The sequence below is a fragment of the Drosophila persimilis genome, unplaced genomic scaffold, assembly GCF_003286085.1.
Source record: "Drosophila persimilis strain 14011-0111.01,24,50 unplaced genomic scaffold, DperRS2 tig00000000-arrow-pilon, whole genome shotgun sequence".
NCBI classification, from domain to species: Eukaryota; Metazoa; Arthropoda; class Insecta; order Diptera; family Drosophilidae; genus Drosophila; species Drosophila persimilis.
In genome coordinates this window covers 14,648,501-14,665,147 of record NW_020825288.1, presented here as the reverse complement: position 1 = coordinate 14,665,147, position 16,647 = coordinate 14,648,501, and the positions used below count along the sequence as shown (strand labels likewise).

Here is a 16,647-nt window from a genome sequence, read left to right as displayed (position 1 = left end):
GAACAGACGGCGCTGCCATCCCGTTCCAAACAGACCGGCGCTGCCCACTCGGCTGAGCGGCGAGTGCTGCCCACTCGGCACAAGCAAAAACAGAGTATAAACAAAATCGAAACAAAAACAGTGTATTTGTTTGTTGGTAGAAAAGTGCATACGGATGGCATGGCATGGAGCATGCAGATAGCGGAAAACACTCGATTCCCAGTTTGTTGGTTCACTTACAATATTCTCGCGGAGTTTTTCGGAGCAGACACAGTAGCGAAAATATACGCGACAGTGGGACTAAATTATTTATTACACAACAAATAAATCAAAAAAGGCATCAGCGTACTGCTAAACGTTTAAAAGTGGCAGCGTTCTGCTAAAAATAGGTTGTAAACAAACCGAGAATTAGGAAAGAAGCGCGCTCTGCGTCATTGACCCACTAAATTACCTCTGTCATTGACAACGTCGTTGTCGTCGCCGGCGAAAGAACGCGCTATCTTTGTTGCCTCTCAAAGCAAACCGAATCCAAGTGCAAGAGCTGTTGTAACATCTTCAGTAGCAGGAACACGTGCAGTTTGGCAGCCATGGCGAACCGACAAATGGCCCAAGCCAATGCCAATGCGCCAGAGAACCATCTGCGGCTATCCTGGCATGACACCCAGATGATGGCCACGCTGAGCCCCCAGACTGTCATGGACTACTTCTGCCGCAAGTCCAATCCGTTCTACGACCATTTGTGCAACAACGAGACGATACGGATGCAGCGGCTGGGTCCCGAGCATTTGCAGTAGGCTCGCTCTTCATCCACTAATCCACTTGGCTAATGATAACTTTATTCGCAGCAACATGATTGGACTGGAGTACATCTTACTGCATGTGGCCGAACCCATTCTGTATGTGATACGCAAACAGCATCGTCACAATCCCTCGGAAGCGACACCCATTGCCGACTACTATATAATTGGAGGCACTGTTTACAAGGCGCCCGATTTGGCAAACGTCATCAATGCACGCATAGTATGTACTCCATTAATGTACTATTTAGAGCAACCCAAGGCTAAGCTAAGCCCATTTGCTTTCAGCTCAACACAGTCGTCAATCTTCAGTCTGCCTTCGAGGAGGCCAGCAGCTATGCCCGGTATCACCCCAACAAAGGATACACTTGGGATTTTTCCTCCAACAAAGTTTGTAAGCATCAATACGTGTTTGCAAATTCTCTGTTTCCTGTTTAATTAGAATATTTTCTGCAGTGTCCGACAAGTCCAAGTCGGACAAAAAAGATGCCAGCGCTGTGAAGGATGAAAATAGCGGCACTCTGTTCCAGAAGCAACGTGTGGACATGCTGCTGGCCGAATTGTTACGCAAGTTTCCACCGCCCATCCCTCCCATGCTACAGAATCTCCAGCAGCAGCCCTTGGCAGCGGGGGATGAAATGACACCCGGCGGTATCAATGCAACCGATATGAACAATGCCACGGGGCCGCTGGATATAAAGACAGAGGGTGTGGACATGAAACCCCCACCCGAAAAGAAGTCCAAGTGATTCTGTTAGTGTGTATTTTTGTTCGTCGGTTGTTGGATATTAAAGTACACTGGAACTAAGACTTAGCTAGAGTAAAGACAAAATGTTTGATTTAATCCTTAGCACTCGGTGCTTCATCTTCAGTGGCGACCTTCAGGGTCTGACTCTTCGAGTGCATCGTCATGCAGTGGTTGGTGTACTCTAGTATACTCTTGAACGGCTGCTTGCAGATGTTGCATGGCACAGTCTTTGTGGGCGTACGGTAAACACCAGCATGGGCAACGTTCTTTGGCGCCTTTTTTACGGACGGCGGTCCCATGTCCTTGGCTCCATTAGGGACAGCTAGAATGGTAGATAAATCGGCGTTAGAACAGCTCCATCCTGCCTTTAGATAACTTAAAGCTTACCCTTTCCAATTGGTGTTGTAATTTGAAGTGGCGGTGCCTTGTGTACACTCAAAACTGGTGGACCACCGCCACCTACAGTAGCTATTTTAGGTAGCTGCGCCTTCTTCACATGATTAAGTTCTGTGAACTCCAGCTTGCGCTTTTCGGCTGGTGGTATTTTGTCACAGTTCTGCATCAGATGAATGTGCAGAGCACGCTCCAGGGCGAAGTTCTTGTCGCAGAACTTGCAACGATTCTTGCTCCCGCCAGTGGCACTCGGATTGCCGTTTAGTTTCTTTAGGGTCTTGGGTCCATTCTCTACCATGTCGTGCATGCGAACATGCTTATCGTGCAGGCTCTTCACACGGAAAGTGGCTCCGCAAGACTTGCAATTGAAGACTGCATCAGATGCGGGCTGAGTTGGGGCCTTCGAAGCGGCTGGAATGATATTTTTGGGACAACTGATCCCTGTGGTGGATATGGACATGCGCGAAATGCCAGATTTGGTCTTGGGTATAGGCAAAACGCTCCGGCGGCTTACTGGTAGCCCGCCGCCTGCGCCCATCTTGCGGGATGGACTGTTCAGCGTAGTTTTCACTACAACGGACATGCGTTGTTTGAAGGAGTAGGTGCGCGTTTCGACAGCGCCTGTCGGCAAGATTGAGCGTCGTGGACGCGGCAAGGTCCCAGAAGCTTTAGGAAGTAACGATACTCGCTTTTTGGTGGGTTCGAAAGTTAATGGTTTCGAGGTCGACGGATTCATCGTGCTGGATATCTTTAGAGCCTTGGCAAGCAGCTCGGAGACTTCCTTGACAACATCAGTGACTGGAGGAGTCTCTTTTACATCTTTAACTTCTGGAGAACAAGCGAGAACCGACGTATCCTCATTGGACACTGAAAACCGGATCGGTTTAATACAGAATTACGGGAATACTGGGGATAGGGACAAGACTCACCTTCGGTAATGTTCTCTAGGACTACATTTGCACTTAATGGGTAAACGGTGTTGAGGATATTCGGCTTAGCAACCTCCTGCATTGAGACTTCATCCGTGGTGCAGTCTTCAGTCTTCAAAGTATTGAATTTCACGGTGGTACCCGTCAGTTCCAAGGAGCTGGAAATTGTTGAATTATTGCCGCCTGGATTCTCATCGGGCAGTGAGTTCTCCTTGTTCTCCGCATTATCCACTTCGACAGGCATTGCCAGCGACTCTGCTGCCATGATTTTCTTTGAGGGAGTTGAGCTTAAGGCGTTGTGCTTGTTCAACAAGCAGTAGTCGAATGGTTTCAATGGCGAGTTCGGCTCAGAATTAATGAGTGCCGAGTGGTGTAGATCCTGGAGGACAGCCCGTTTCATCTCCTTATCTTCTATAGTCTTGTCCAAATTGGCTTCCATCTTGGAGCTGTGCACCTCCATATATTGACTGTTGTGGCTGACCACTGCAGATTGCCATTTGCTGACATTGGACAGCGTGTCGTCAGCATCAAAGGACAAGTACATGGAAATACTTTCCTCGTTGGCCGCGATCGAGCGACGGGAGTCGTCCATTACTGTCCTCGTTATTTAGTTTCGTCTGGTTAATAATTTGCCCAATTGGCTACTCAAAGTAAATTTGATTTGTCTAAAAGAAACGCCACTAACAATGAAAAACAATTTGCGAACGCCAGAACCGACGCTGTACCAAAAACAAAGCCGCTAATATTTAAAAAAGATTTTCCAACACTAGTCATTCGAAAAATGCAATAAATATCAATAATTTTCTTAACATTTATTTTCCGAGACACACTCGACACGGCACAACTATATACTGAATATGGTAAAATAAACTAATTCAGCACTTGAAAGTTTTACATTTCGTCGCCTTCTTTGATTGAATAAAATTACATAAAATACGAGCGTCCGGTATATTTACCGTATTTTTGAAAATGCGACGGTATATTTTAAGTATATTTCAGTATATTTGATCCTTGTTCTCTTTTTCACAAAATGGCCATTGCGCATACCCTAGGGCAGCGGGTATTATAGGATTTAGGAAATGGTTGTCATCCGTGGATCCAATGGCCATATTCAGAGCGGATGCCTGATGCCAGCAAAGACGTAAAGTTCCATACACACTACGTTACACACTTACCTGTTTGCTTAAACCTTATTTTAAAAATAAGTACTTTAAATTAATCAATCTTGTAGGAATCTGTGCACATAGCACAGCGCTGAGAGTCCTATTTAGCTAGCAATATCAAAGACTAAACAATATTGTATTGTATTGTATAGTCTTTGGTAATATCAAATCGAATATTCAAATCAAGGAATATGGTTTCAATCCTTGACGGAGAACGATTAACCCTTTGTTGGCCAAGAGGTATCTTCATATATGACCGAAAATAATGACAATTTAATACTTTTAGCGCAGTTCAGTTGAAAGATATCATGGTCCTTTTTTAAGTAAAGATGAATGATAGGATGGAGAATTATTATTAGTATTATTTTCGTCGGCTTAACCCATGTTTAAATAAATGGGGTTTAAGTGGGCTAAGCTCGTTTTTTTCAGACGGGTGGTCAGACCGATATACCGATAAATCCACTGTTGATGTATATACAAAAATTCGCGTTGGAGGAGAAAAATCTTATTTGCCAAAATCTATTACAAGTAAATACTGTTGCTGAATTTTGATAACAAGTTCCTGTAAGTCCACAAACGAGCTTAAACCTACTGAACCACATATCTGCGCACCAGTACAGAGACAGTCGACACAAGCATCCGGGATTTTTTGATTGTGTGTGACTCACTGGGAACACAGATTTCCCCCAAACACTAGACAACGTCGAAGTCGCACCCACTTGTTAAGTCATCAGTTTGAGGCAATCAAGTCTAAAAATGGCTGCTGTGGAGAACGAACCGCGCACAGAGCTCCAGGAGCTGCAGCTGAAGTCAGCTACAGTGGCAGATGAATCGCTGGAAAGCACCCGCCGCATGCTGAGTCTCATGGACGAAAGCAAGGAGGCGGGCATTCGTACCCTGGTAGCCCTTGATGATCAAGGAGAGCAGCTGGATCGCATCGAGGAGGGAATGGACCGCATCAATGCTGACATGCGAGAGGCCGAAAAGAATCTCAGCGGCATGGAGAAGTGCTGTGGCATCTGCGTAATACCCTGGAAGAAGGTGAACATCAAAGACGATGGAGACAGCGCCTGGAAGGGCAACGATGATGGCAAAGTTGTGGCCAGTCAGCCCCAAAGAGTGATCGATGAGCGCGAGCGCGGTGGCATGGGCGCACCTGCACAGTCTGGCTATGTGGCACGAATAACCAACGATGCACGCGAGGATGAAATGGACGAGAATCTGGGCCAAGTGAATTCAATGCTGGGCAACTTGCGCAACATGGCCCTGGACATGGGATCTGAGCTGGAGAATCAAAACAAGCAAGTCGATCGTATCAACGCCAAGGGCGATGCCAACAACGTTCGCATGGATGGCGTGAACAAGCGCGCAAACAACCTGCTCAAGAGTTAAATATGCACTAAGAAAATGGACTCGTATCTCAAATCAATAACCAAGCCGATAACCCAATCCCCCGGATTAATTCGAACCCCTCTTTACTTCTGCCCTTATGGGAAGAAAAGCAAATGTTATGGGCACAAAACTATAGCAGTTGTAGAAGCCAGTGGTTGCTACCCCGATATTTATACTATATATTATATACATATACAAGTAGAAGAAGAAAAACTGGACTATACTGTGCAACAAACCCATCTATACACTATACAAGCACTCTTTTGTACAACCAACTGAAGGTACCAATTACTTACGTTCGACTACTAAATGTACATTTATGCGAAAAGCAAAGCCCAATTACTACTGTTACTATTACTATACATGTGTACAAACAAAAGCAACCGACCCGAGCGTTGCGGAGCCCAATTTTACTGAGATTTACCTTATAATGTACTCTGTTTTTGGTACACACTTTTTGAGGCATTTTACCTATGGAACTTGTGGAATAATCAAACCTACACATACTATACTATAAATGTAACTATTGAGATAAATATGAATGTATTTATGTACAACCCGTAGACCCGAACCGAGTCCCCGATATCCCACCCACAGGCACGGCATCTGAAGTCACTTGCTCTCATGCGGAGGATATGAAGCAAATTTAAGGGGTGGTGGGTGTCATATCGTAGCCAATTTTATGAATCGTTTGTTATACATGTATCTAGCTTATGGGACCCCTTGTTTATTGAATTGATCACTTGAAATGTTTGGTCCAAAACGTTATATTGAATGAATACGAATTGAGATTTGAACTTCGCGGAAATCGTACAATTATATAGTTTAATTATTTCCCAAATAAACATAGACATCAGCCCAGTTTCAACCAACTAGTTTAAGTAAATGGAAATTGTTGTTTTGAATTGTCTCAAGAAATATGCTGAACCAAGCTGTTTGTGCGCAAGATATTGCTCGTTAATTAATGTATGTATTATGAATGTCCGTATTGTATACTGATTAGATAACTTATTTTATTGCTTCTATTATTGCCACATAGCTTACATTCATAGCTGTTAAATAGCAATTATATGAAATCAAATGAATTTATTGCACTTTACAGAAGATTTGGATTACAATTATGCCACTCGAAAATAGTTGTATGTCGCTATATAGCAGGTGAAGTTTTCGCCACAATCTTCGGCTGGGGCAAATTCGATTTCCGGCGCTGCCTCCACTGGAATGTAGACAATGCTGCCGCGCGTCAACACAATCTCTTTGGGGCCGGCACTGGTGTTTACCCGCAATGTGCGCGAGCCCTCAAGCGTTATTAGAATGGACCCGTATGGCTGAATTTGCAACTTATAGTTCTCAACGGTATGCTTAATGGCCACATGAATCACCGCAAAGTCGTCCACGGGTGGGACGTACACCTGGACGTTTTCGTCAATGTGATAGGGCAAGAAGAGCTTGCGGCCAGCGTCTGCGCCCTCAAAGATGACAGAGGCTATCAACTGCTCTACGTCTTTATACTTTGGCGTGAGCCCAGCGCGTATCACATTGTCCGAGCAGGCCATACACTCGACGCAGTCGCCGTCCAGATACGCGTGGATCTCATTGGCACCCAGGTAAATGGCTTGGCCCGGTTGCAAGTGTACCAGATTCAAGAAGAAAAGCGATAGCACGCCCACATCCCCAGGAAAGTCCGCGTTTACCTTGTTGAACACGTTCAGAAGCTCATTGAATTTCAGTTCTGTAAAAAAAAAGGTTTACATGGGGGTCTACCTGGATTTAGTTGAACTTACCTCTCTGATAGTTTTTGGCTATATCTTTAATGCACTTGGCCACGTCAGCCTCTTTAGAATTCATCAGCTTCTCGTAGCACAGTTTAAGGGTCTCGGAACTGGGACTTTGATGCAGTTTATCCACAGCCTCCTTGCCGATGAGCTTTGAAAGGGGCTGGAACTCGTCAATAAAGTCTCGAATGTCCTCGACGGGCTGGAATCCAACTAGAGCCACAAACGGGGTCAAAGCTATGGCCAACTCTGGCTTGTGATTGTCGTCCTTGTAGATCTCTGGACGTTCCTTGTGCAAGCGTTCGGCCTCGCATTTATTTGGATGAACTTGTATGCTCAGGGCTTTGCTTATGCTCAGCACCTTGAACAGGTACGGCAAGTCCTTTTTCAGCACCCGATCCAAAGTCTCGCCAGTTTCCTTCACCACAGACACCCCACAGATGTGTGTGCCCATCCACATTTCCGCATAGCTCTCCTCCTCATTCAGCGTAAAGTCCGGATCGTTGGCCATGGCCAGTTGGGCGACGGCCGAGTTGATCCCCTTGCGTCCCCAATCATAGTTTTTTACCCATCCAGTTAGCTCCATTTTCGTGTGCCCTGACTGTGTTTTCCTCCCAGCAGCTGCCGCTCAACTAAGGTCAACCTGATGGTGATAAGGAAACACACGAAAAACGCGTATGACGTTTATTGTGGCCGCGTGGGAGCTTCACGATTTCTGTGCTAATCACTGCTACCGTAATTAATTACTTACCCGGCTTATCAGAAAAACCCAAGGTCTAAAAAGCGATATAAAAAAAACTTGAATTTTGCCGAAAATATATAATTTTGTTAGATAAGTAAACAAACCCTCTGGCAGCCCACTTATTTAAGAGTTGCCACATTATTCATTTAAAAAAAAAAAAACAAAAAACTACCTAGAAACTGTTAATGCTATCGAATTTTGAATTAAGATTTAACTTTTTATTTTTTATAAGTCCAACACACACAATTATAAACTTTTATTTAGATCTATTACAGCACGATCGTCGATCATTTGGTTTTCGTGTTCTCGTCGTCTATTTTGTCTATTACCTGTTTTAAACAGTCCTTCGTTGACGTCTTTTCCAAATCGCAGATGCGCGTGAGGTCCATTGTTGCAATCTGCTCAATCATCTCTTTGATTTTTTCCTGCTTAATTATTGATTTTACAGACTGTCTTATTCCTGGTCGCCCGCCAGTGGCACCTGTGGTCTTTGGCGTCGTCTCCGAGGAGTCGTTTTCGATATCCTTGCCCTTGGCGCGATAGTGCTGCTCGATAATCTGGCGTATCTTCAGCTTGGTTGCCGCCCGCGATGTTCGCGAGGCTTGTCCCAGGGCCAGGTTTCGTAGTTCCAGAAAATTGATCTCCTTAGTTGGAGCATCGGGTGCGTCAACCTCAGGATCAATGTTGGCATTGAGCTCAATGGAGGTCTCTTCCACAGTCGCCACAATGCCGTCATCATCATCCAGATCTAGAAACTGGTCCTCCTTGGCTTCAGGCACTTTATTTTCCTTGGGGATCTCCACTGTAGGCACTGGATCTGCTGTTACTGGTTTAGGCTCCAGCACTTTTGTCTTTTTTACTTTTGTTTTGGTTTTCTCTTTCAGTATTGCCGGCGGCGTCGTTGCCCGTTTCTTGAGGATGCCTATGCAAGGCTTTGTCTTAACTCGAACCGGCAACAGGGAATTGTATTGTATGCCGATGCTGTTGAAGCAATCGACAAACTCCAAGGTGTCGAAATCATCCTGCAGCGATGACCATAGCTCCGTGTTATGCTTGTTTTTGGCTTCCACCAAAAGATGGGTATATCTGGCTATTTCAGCTTGGGTGTAATTCATAGACTCATCCTTGCTGTAGGTCCATTCATCACGAATTTCCATGAAACGGGACACTCCACTTTGGGCAGCCAAGTTGGCAATGTGTACCGACACATTAGGGGTTGCGCTCTCCAAGCGATGCAGCCGAGACAGGGCCGCTCCGCCCGGATAGTTTGTTCCCGAAATGACAAGCAAAAACACGGTCACAAAGACATTTAGTAGAAGATGACCGACGGACCCCAAAGCCAGGCAGCTATGCCACGTCGACTTGGCACAGTTCATCCATCTGAGGGAAGAAGAATAATGAATCTGTTAATGTTCCAGTAGTTTTTCTCACTTACATGCGTTGGCAGGCGCAAGCTGCGGCTATGTTCAGCACAGGAAATACATATATGATGAAACGCAGCTCTTTGTGGGGAAGTACAGAGTAGAGCAGTACAAAGGCCAGCGCTGACAAAGCCAAGGGACGAATTCTGGGCTCTAGGACACAACCGATTGGCACAAATAATAACGATGCTCCCATAGCCCGAGGCAGGGCCGAGTAGAAGTACCAAAGGAACGGTGACGTGCCCCAGTTTGAGCTCTTATTAAGAATGGTATTATACCATAGTACCTCACCCTCGGGCCAGAGCAGGCGCCGCCAGAAGAACGAGTCCACAAGCACTGAGGCGGCCAAAATGCAAACGCCCGCTGGCAAAGCAATCTTCAACAGCCTTAGGATAATGCGAATAGTCAGATGGTCAATAGTTAGGGATATAGATATTCATCAACACACCTATCAATGGACAGCTGCCGCTGCAGTAAGTTAATGGCCAGCAGTAGTCCCAAAAAAATGGCCAACTCCGATCGGAAGACCAGTATGGCAATGCCAGAGCACACAATGAATGGCTTCTGTTGGCCGCGCATCCAATAAGCAATAGCATAGAGCACTGTAACATCAACATTTTTTAGTTAATTGGTCATACAGGCACTTTGAATACTTACCTATGGGCAGAGCAAATATGTTGGGCAGTGGACGCGTCATGTAGAACATGAAATGAAACTGCGTTATTGTTATGGCCGTGAACCACAGACGCACCTCCACCCCGTAGATCTTTGTCACAGCCTGACGCAGGTTGTTCCAAGCTAGGGAAATAGCTCCAGCTAACACAAGGCGCACTGGAATAGGAACGAGAATTAAAAGAGGCGACATTTTAATGTACAAAATGCTTTTACCTACATATTGTGCCCAGAACTTATTGAGCCTCAGAGTCTCGAAGAGCAGCACAAATGGTGCCGACAGCATTGACACCACCAGCGGGCCAATAAAGGTGCGGGGTACTACGCCAGGATACTCATGGTGATCATACTGATAGATTAGAGATGCAGAACGTATATTAGTGATTCGAATGGGGTATTAAGTGGCTTTTACGTTTGATTACCTGAGTGAAATTGCTGCGCAAGTACAAAATGTCATGCATGGCCTGCAAGTTAAAGCTCTCCTCCACTTTGGTAAAGGGCGTGTAGACCAGATGGGCCGCCGCCGTCAGAAGCACCAGCATATCCACGCCCATCTTTCGGTATCGTCGTTGGTGTATCAAAAATGCTTAAAAGCTGGAGTCAGTATTGGACCATTACATAATGGCCATGTTTGTTTTGACATCAATTTATAGATATATATATTTGGACTTGTCTTGTTATGATGATTCTATCAACCAAGCCAAAGTTCCGGCCGGTATCGCACGCTCTTTGTTTTGAACAAACTACACTTCACCGACTATTCTACAGGGCATTCGCAAAGAACCAGCATTTAAATACATATATGGCTTATATGGAATTGTTCCAAATGTTCCAAAATAAATCGAAATATATAAATAGAAGACGAAACGGCAACCACAACAAGAACAAGAACAAAACAACAGGTCCGTGATACAGCTTAGAGGTGTCAAACTATCGGTGGCACTATCGATAGTATCGATGGTTTCGCTACTATTAATGATACCCCACCTCTACTTTGATTTTAAAAAGTGCAGTGATGTCAACCGAAAAACTTAAAGATCCCTTTATCAGAAAACATAGCCAACTCATTGCGAAAGGATCTGGTCAAGTGGGTGTTATTGTAACTGACAATTCTTTAAAAACGACACCTACTCCTATGCCCACTGCTTAAATTTAACTGTGCAAGACTGCTTGAGCCAAGAAAATTTCAAGTTTGGGCTGAGCATGGTTACCTTTTTTAAAAGTAGCACGTTCGCATATAAATTGTTCAAGGTTCAAATGTTGGCAGGCAGGTCTGTTTCTTTATGGAAGAGAAATATAAAAAATAGGCTTTTGATATTTGCAGATCGCTCAGCAATCAGCCTTGTCACCATATAGATCACCGATACAAAAAATAAGGATTTATCTAATTTTGCTTGAAAAATAGCTTTTCAAACGTTTCTAGTTACTATCGATACTATCGATTTTTTGAATCATTCAATTCAAAACTATCGATTGGCGCCACTATCTCCATTATGGTTTTCAAATATTCAAGTCATTCTTTACTTCATCTTGTTTCTGGAAACTGCAAAAAAAAAAATTACGATGAAAGACCTCGCATTGTTTCACAACAAGAATTTGCAAAATTACGCAGGTTTAGAAATCAAGGATCTGTATGTGATATACAAGAAACTGCAGATGGAGTTGGAGCTTATTCAGGTGCAAGAAGATTACATTATAGAGGAGCAACGTAATTTGAAGAAGGAATTCATACACGCCCAGGAGGAGGTGAAGCGTATAAAAGCAGTACCCTTGGTTATTGGCCAGTTTCTAGAGCCAGTTGATGCAAACAATGGCATCGTAGCTTCTACCACTGGCTCAAACTACTATGTCCGTGTTCTGTCCACCATTGACAGAGAGCAACTCAAGCCGTCGGCATCGGTGGCCCTCCACAAGCAGAGCAACTGTTTGGTGGATTTGGTGCCGCCAGAGGCAGACAGCACCATCTCTATGCTATCGGCGGATGAGAAGCCCGATGTGAGCTACTCGGACATTGGTGGTCTCGACATGCAGAAGCAAGAGATTCGCGAGGCGGTTGAGCTGCCACTCACGCATGCTCATCTTTATAAGCAAATTGGTGGGTACCTATCATAACTTATTTTGTAGGTTAACTTTTGAATTGTCCGCCTCAGGCATTGACCCTCCTCGTGGCGTCCTACTTTACGGCCCGCCGGGATGCGGCAAGACCATGCTGGCCAAGGCTGTGGCACACCACACAACCGCCAACTTTATAAGTGTTGTGGGCTCGGAGTTTGTTCAGAAGTACTTGGGCGAGGGGCCGCGTATGGTGCGCGACCTTTTCCGCCTGGCAAAGCAGAATTCTCCGTCGGTCATCTTTATTGATGAAATCGATGCCATCGCCACCAAGCGCTTTGACGCACAAACGGGCGCAGATCGCGAAGTTCAGCGCATACTGCTAGAGCTTCTCAACCAAATGGACGGCTTCGATGAAACAACCAACGTTAAGGTGATTATGGCCACTAACCGGGCTGACACTCTAGATCCGGCTCTGCTCCGTCCGGGGCGCATGGACCGTAAGATAGAGTTTCCCTTGCCAGATCGTCGTCAGAAGCGTTTGGTCTTCACGACCATAACCTCCAAAATGAATCTGGGGGAGGACATTGACTTGGAGGACATAATAGCACGTCCCGACAAGATATCCAACGCAGACATTAATGCCATATGCCAGGAGGCCGGCATGCATGCCGTTCGTGAGAATCGTTATGTCGTCAATGCAAAGGATTTGGAAAAAGGCTACAAAGCAAGCGTGCGCAAGGATGAGGCCCAGCACGAGTTTTACAATTAAAAACCAAATGTATTAACAATAATAATAAATTGGCGAATAGCGCATTCGTTGAAACTTTTAAATTGTTCCCGCCGGTGTCTGGGTGGAAGGCGCGAAATTGCGATTGTCTTTCGATAGCAATGGCGTGGGTTCGATGGCGAACAGATCAGCTGTTTGTTCAAAATTGTGCGATTTTTGTTTTGATTTGCCGGTTCCAATTAATGGCATTTGCAACTGCGAGTGTCCAAAATGATGCACTTAGAGAGGTATGTGACTCGTATAAAGCCTGCAATAGAAGGCTTTATAAACGACCCCAGAAAGGACACGTTGTCGCTGGTAGAAAGAGAAATCGAGGGATTCAACTTTGGGGAAATGCGCATATACCAGGTTCAGACCGTGGTTCCCCTGGTGGTCAAGCTCAATGATCTAACCGGGTAAGTGATCCACATCTGCTTCAAAGCATTGTTATATAGTCTTTACTCCTCACCATAGGGAGAGCCAGGAGTTGCGCACCGGCCTGATGAACTGCTTGAGGAACATAGTCTCGCACTCGTATCTGGCCGATGAGAAGGGGCTGCGCTCCATACTGGTCGTGGTGCTACAACAAATACGAGACTCCAAAGGAGCCGTCATGCGGCCAGATCTCTCCGAGGAAATTAAGCTGGCCGCAGTTCTATGCATACACGAGGCACTTAGTCGCTGTACAACGGATGTGCTTGAGGCATTCTACACAAAGGAGACGGTGGTGGTCATTGGGCAGATATTGCTCACGCTGCTCGAAATCATTGAGGCTGAGAAATATCGTAAGCTAGTCAAGGCAGCTCTGCAATGCCTGATGGTCCTTTTTTACGTCCACAATGAGTCGGATCGTTGCGATGTGGTGCTGCGCAGCCAGGTGGCAAATACAATATTCATTTTCCTACCCAAAGTTCTTATTGTATTGTTTAAAGCGTCTTTAAAAGATGAAAAAGTCGGCGAGACCATTAAATCGGTAAGTATGCGCTGGCACTAAAAAAACGAATAAATATTCAATTTTTTCCTCGTAGATGTCTATTCAGGCATTGGGGCGAATCATCTGCATCATGTTTGAAGAAACTACCGAGGAGTTCAAAAAGCTGCGCTATGACGTAAATGCCTTCAGGAATCTGTTCAACAGCTCTAAGGACTGTCCGGCTGAGGCCTGCGAGTACAACTATTTTGGCAACAAGAGTTCCTCGGCCGAAGAGAAAGAGGAGCGCCTGCATCAAATGCAGAAGGACCGGCGTTCTCTTTCTTGGGTGATGGCCACTTCGCGACGCATTCGACCTATTCTTGTGGAAACGAGCATCCTGCGTGCCCACACGTCGCCCAGTGTGCGCAGCACCTATGCTGAAATGTGCTGCCTGCTCCTCAGAGACTGTGCCCACAATCTGCGAAGCAACTTTATACATATATTGGAGAGCGTGTTGGCCCTTTCCGAAGACGACGACCGGAAGATATCCCAGTTGTGTAAGGACACCATCTTGCAGCTGCAGCAGCAGCCCAACAGCCAGCATATATTCGATGAGAATGCAGAGCTACTGCTCGATGCCCACCTCAACAAATGGCCACGCGTCTTGCACCGCGGTGAAGACAACGAGCAGTTCGCTGAGCTGCTTTTCTTGAAGGGATTTCTGCGCAACGTCAATGCGGAAAAGCTGCAGTTGTTTTTTCTGGTTCCCAAAAACCTTGAAATGTTCGTTACATGTTTGCTAACAGCGCTCGATATGCGCACAACCCGCGATCTTTTGAACGAGGAGTACTCACTGCGTCGCATCCAAGACGGAAAATCCAAAGAGCTGGCTGCCGAATTCGTGAAGTTGCCTTGGCGTCAGTTCAAGCATGTCAGCTCAAAGCGCACTGTGGATATTTTATCGGACATTGCAGCGTTGCTGGGCGCTGAGCCGGCCATAAATCGGATCATCTTCGATTACTGCCAGGATCTAGTACTGCAGAGATCTTCGGCCATGAATGAGTCTATTTTACTCTTAACAATGATGGTGTCGCCGCAAGCAAAGACAGCACGCGAAAGTCGCCTAGTTCTGGCTGAACTTTTGCTTGAGCAGATCCTCCGCGACGAACACTGGAGCTTGGCACTGCAGCCGGACGCGGCCTGGCGCCTCAAGGTCGACAAGGTAGGTACCAAGGTGCAGTCTTAAACAACGAGAGAAAATATAACAAGTCAATTTCTTCAGCCCACGCAATGGTTTGAGGACCGCACACCCGGTCTCTACTCGTCCGCTGTCGAGGTGCGTACCCAAGACTGTGATTCGGATGACGAGCAGACTGAGGTTGTCCACAGTCGTGTGAGCATTGCGGATGCCCAATTTAATGTGCTACACACTTGCCTAATTCTGGATGCGGTGGGACATTGCGCAAAGTTCATTGGCGACACCTTCGACCGTCATATATTCTTGAGTTTGCACAGAGTGCTGCTGAAGTTAGCCAGCAGTAATACCTTCGTCCACCATGCAGCCACATTTGCCTTTGTGTCAATGCAGTTGGCACTAAAATACGCAGAGCCCTCGCATTTCATAGAGTGCTCGACAGACTATATCACCTTTCATTTAAATGCTTTGCTCAAGAGGGTGAGTAATCGATGACAATCGCCTTCTTAAATGTGTCTAATTTTTTGAACTTCCAGTCACCAGAGAGCACCGCTGCCGTGGACATACTCACCGTGGTCTTGCAATATAGCAGCCGGGGCAATGTGCCTCATCTGGACAGCATTTTCCAGACCATTCGCGAGGAGTGTTCCAAGTCTCATCAGACGGGCAATGTTCAGTCTTATCTGCGCGTATTTAATGCATTCCTAAAGCATGTCAGCCACTGGCATAGCGACACAGCGGCGGAGATTAATGCCGAGCAGCTACCCATGCAGGTTGATGAGGATCAGAGCGTGTTGAGCACTTGGCTTCATGTTCTTGAAAAGCCACAGCTCCTACAAGATGAAAACGCCGACATCAACATGGACGAACCGGTGGCGGAAGACATGCCGGAGTCCGATACAGAGCCGGAACCTATAAAGCCCGTTCTACCGCGACATATTGAAATCATAAAAGATATTCTAGGACAAGTCATAAAGTTTGTCTCGACTGCTGAGCAGTCGCAGCAGATTGTCGCCCTGGAATGTTTTGCCAGTGGTGTGCCCCTTCTGGCCGATTATGAGAACGAACTCCTGCCACTTGTACATCTCATTTGGCGGCCGCTCGTGGAGAAGTTTCGGCAGAAGGACGCCTTGGTACTGAACCGTTGTTTCACATTGTTGCATCTGCTTGGGATCCATGCGAAGGATTTTATAGCGAAACGAAGTCTCAGGTGAGCATAAAATAGAAGCTTGTCTCAAATTAGCAATCCTCAAAATTGTGTATTCTCTTGTTAGCGATGTCATACCTCAACTGAAGCAGTTCCTCAAGGTAGCCAGCGTGCACAGCAAGAGCGAAACCCCGCTAGCCCAAACTCAGGAGTACAAGCTGCAACTGTTGTTGCTGCAGAGCTTGGCAGACCTTATACTAGGCTTGCAGCTGGAAGGGAAACATCTGCACGAGCTGCTGACCACTGTGGCGCTGTACCTGTCCCAGGCCCAACCCCCCGAGCTGCAGGCGTTGGCACGAGAATTTTTCCTTCAGCTGGCTGTCTATAATGGCCCCTTTGTATATGTAACGTTGCTCCAGCGGGCGCACCTCAAAGATAGCAAGACAAATGTCAGCCAGATCTTTGCTTCCATGGGCTTTAGCATAGCCAGCGGAGCAGACTTGCAGTAATAAAGAACAGGACACTTTAAATATATTATTTCACAATTGCTCTATTCTGTA

The 16,647-nt window shown here is 46.0% G+C and overlaps 7 protein-coding genes across 7 annotated transcripts; 4 read left to right on the top strand and 3 right to left on the bottom strand.

Annotated features, from left to right (window-relative positions):
* The first annotated feature begins 102 nt into the window (after positions 1–102).
* LOC6588207 (mediator of RNA polymerase II transcription subunit 6) lies at positions 103–1,584 on the top strand. Its single transcript, XM_002013707.2, has 4 exons — positions 103–769; positions 825–999; positions 1,065–1,170; positions 1,233–1,584. Exons 1-4 carry the CDS (start codon positions 567–569, stop codon positions 1,523–1,525), a joined length of 777 nt encoding a protein of 258 aa, XP_002013743.1. The 5' UTR covers positions 103–566; the 3' UTR covers positions 1,526–1,584.
* On the bottom strand, positions 1,523–3,563 carry LOC6588205. The gene is made up of 3 exons (XM_002013706.2): positions 2,847–3,563; positions 1,912–2,784; positions 1,523–1,846 (listed from the first exon to the last, which is right to left on the bottom strand). Exons 1-3 carry the CDS (start codon positions 3,436–3,438, stop codon positions 1,617–1,619), a joined length of 1,695 nt encoding a protein of 564 aa, XP_002013742.1. The 5' UTR covers positions 3,439–3,563; the 3' UTR covers positions 1,523–1,616.
* A 975-nt stretch (positions 3,564–4,538) lies between these two features.
* Positions 4,539–5,972, top strand: LOC6587970 (synaptosomal-associated protein 25). The gene has a single exon (XM_002013705.2). The coding sequence runs from the start codon at positions 4,766–4,768 to the stop codon at positions 5,399–5,401; it is 636 nt and encodes a 211-aa protein (XP_002013741.1). The 5' UTR covers positions 4,539–4,765; the 3' UTR covers positions 5,402–5,972.
* A 495-nt stretch (positions 5,973–6,467) lies between these two features.
* On the bottom strand, positions 6,468–7,984 carry LOC6587855 (mannose-6-phosphate isomerase). Its single transcript, XM_002013704.2, has 3 exons — positions 7,928–7,984; positions 7,186–7,819; positions 6,468–7,133 (listed from the first exon to the last, which is right to left on the bottom strand). The coding sequence occupies exons 2-3, from the start codon at positions 7,760–7,762 to the stop codon at positions 6,520–6,522; spliced, it is 1,191 nt and encodes a 396-aa protein (XP_002013740.1). The 5' UTR covers positions 7,763–7,819; positions 7,928–7,984; the 3' UTR covers positions 6,468–6,519.
* Positions 7,985–8,114: 130 nt separating this feature from the next.
* Positions 8,115–10,833, bottom strand: LOC6587997 (probable Dol-P-Man:Man(7)GlcNAc(2)-PP-Dol alpha-1,6-mannosyltransferase). Its single transcript, XM_002013703.2, has 6 exons — positions 10,434–10,833; positions 10,228–10,360; positions 9,997–10,170; positions 9,788–9,941; positions 9,354–9,725; positions 8,115–9,298 (listed from the first exon to the last, which is right to left on the bottom strand). Exons 1-6 carry the CDS (start codon positions 10,563–10,565, stop codon positions 8,206–8,208), a joined length of 2,058 nt encoding a protein of 685 aa, XP_002013739.2. The 5' UTR covers positions 10,566–10,833; the 3' UTR covers positions 8,115–8,205.
* A 741-nt stretch (positions 10,834–11,574) lies between these two features.
* On the top strand, positions 11,575–12,897 carry LOC6588117 (26S proteasome regulatory subunit 6B). The gene is made up of 2 exons (XM_026986139.1): positions 11,575–12,106; positions 12,162–12,897. Exons 1-2 carry the CDS (start codon positions 11,575–11,577, stop codon positions 12,833–12,835), a joined length of 1,206 nt encoding a protein of 401 aa, XP_026841940.1. The 3' UTR covers positions 12,836–12,897.
* A 136-nt stretch (positions 12,898–13,033) lies between these two features.
* Positions 13,034–16,640, top strand: LOC6587960 (TELO2-interacting protein 1 homolog). The gene is made up of 6 exons (XM_002013701.2): positions 13,034–13,248; positions 13,307–13,805; positions 13,861–14,967; positions 15,028–15,420; positions 15,477–16,150; positions 16,215–16,640. The coding sequence occupies exons 1-6, from the start codon at positions 13,064–13,066 to the stop codon at positions 16,594–16,596; spliced, it is 3,240 nt and encodes a 1,079-aa protein (XP_002013737.1). The 5' UTR covers positions 13,034–13,063; the 3' UTR covers positions 16,597–16,640.
* The last annotated feature ends 7 nt before the right edge of the window (positions 16,641–16,647 follow it).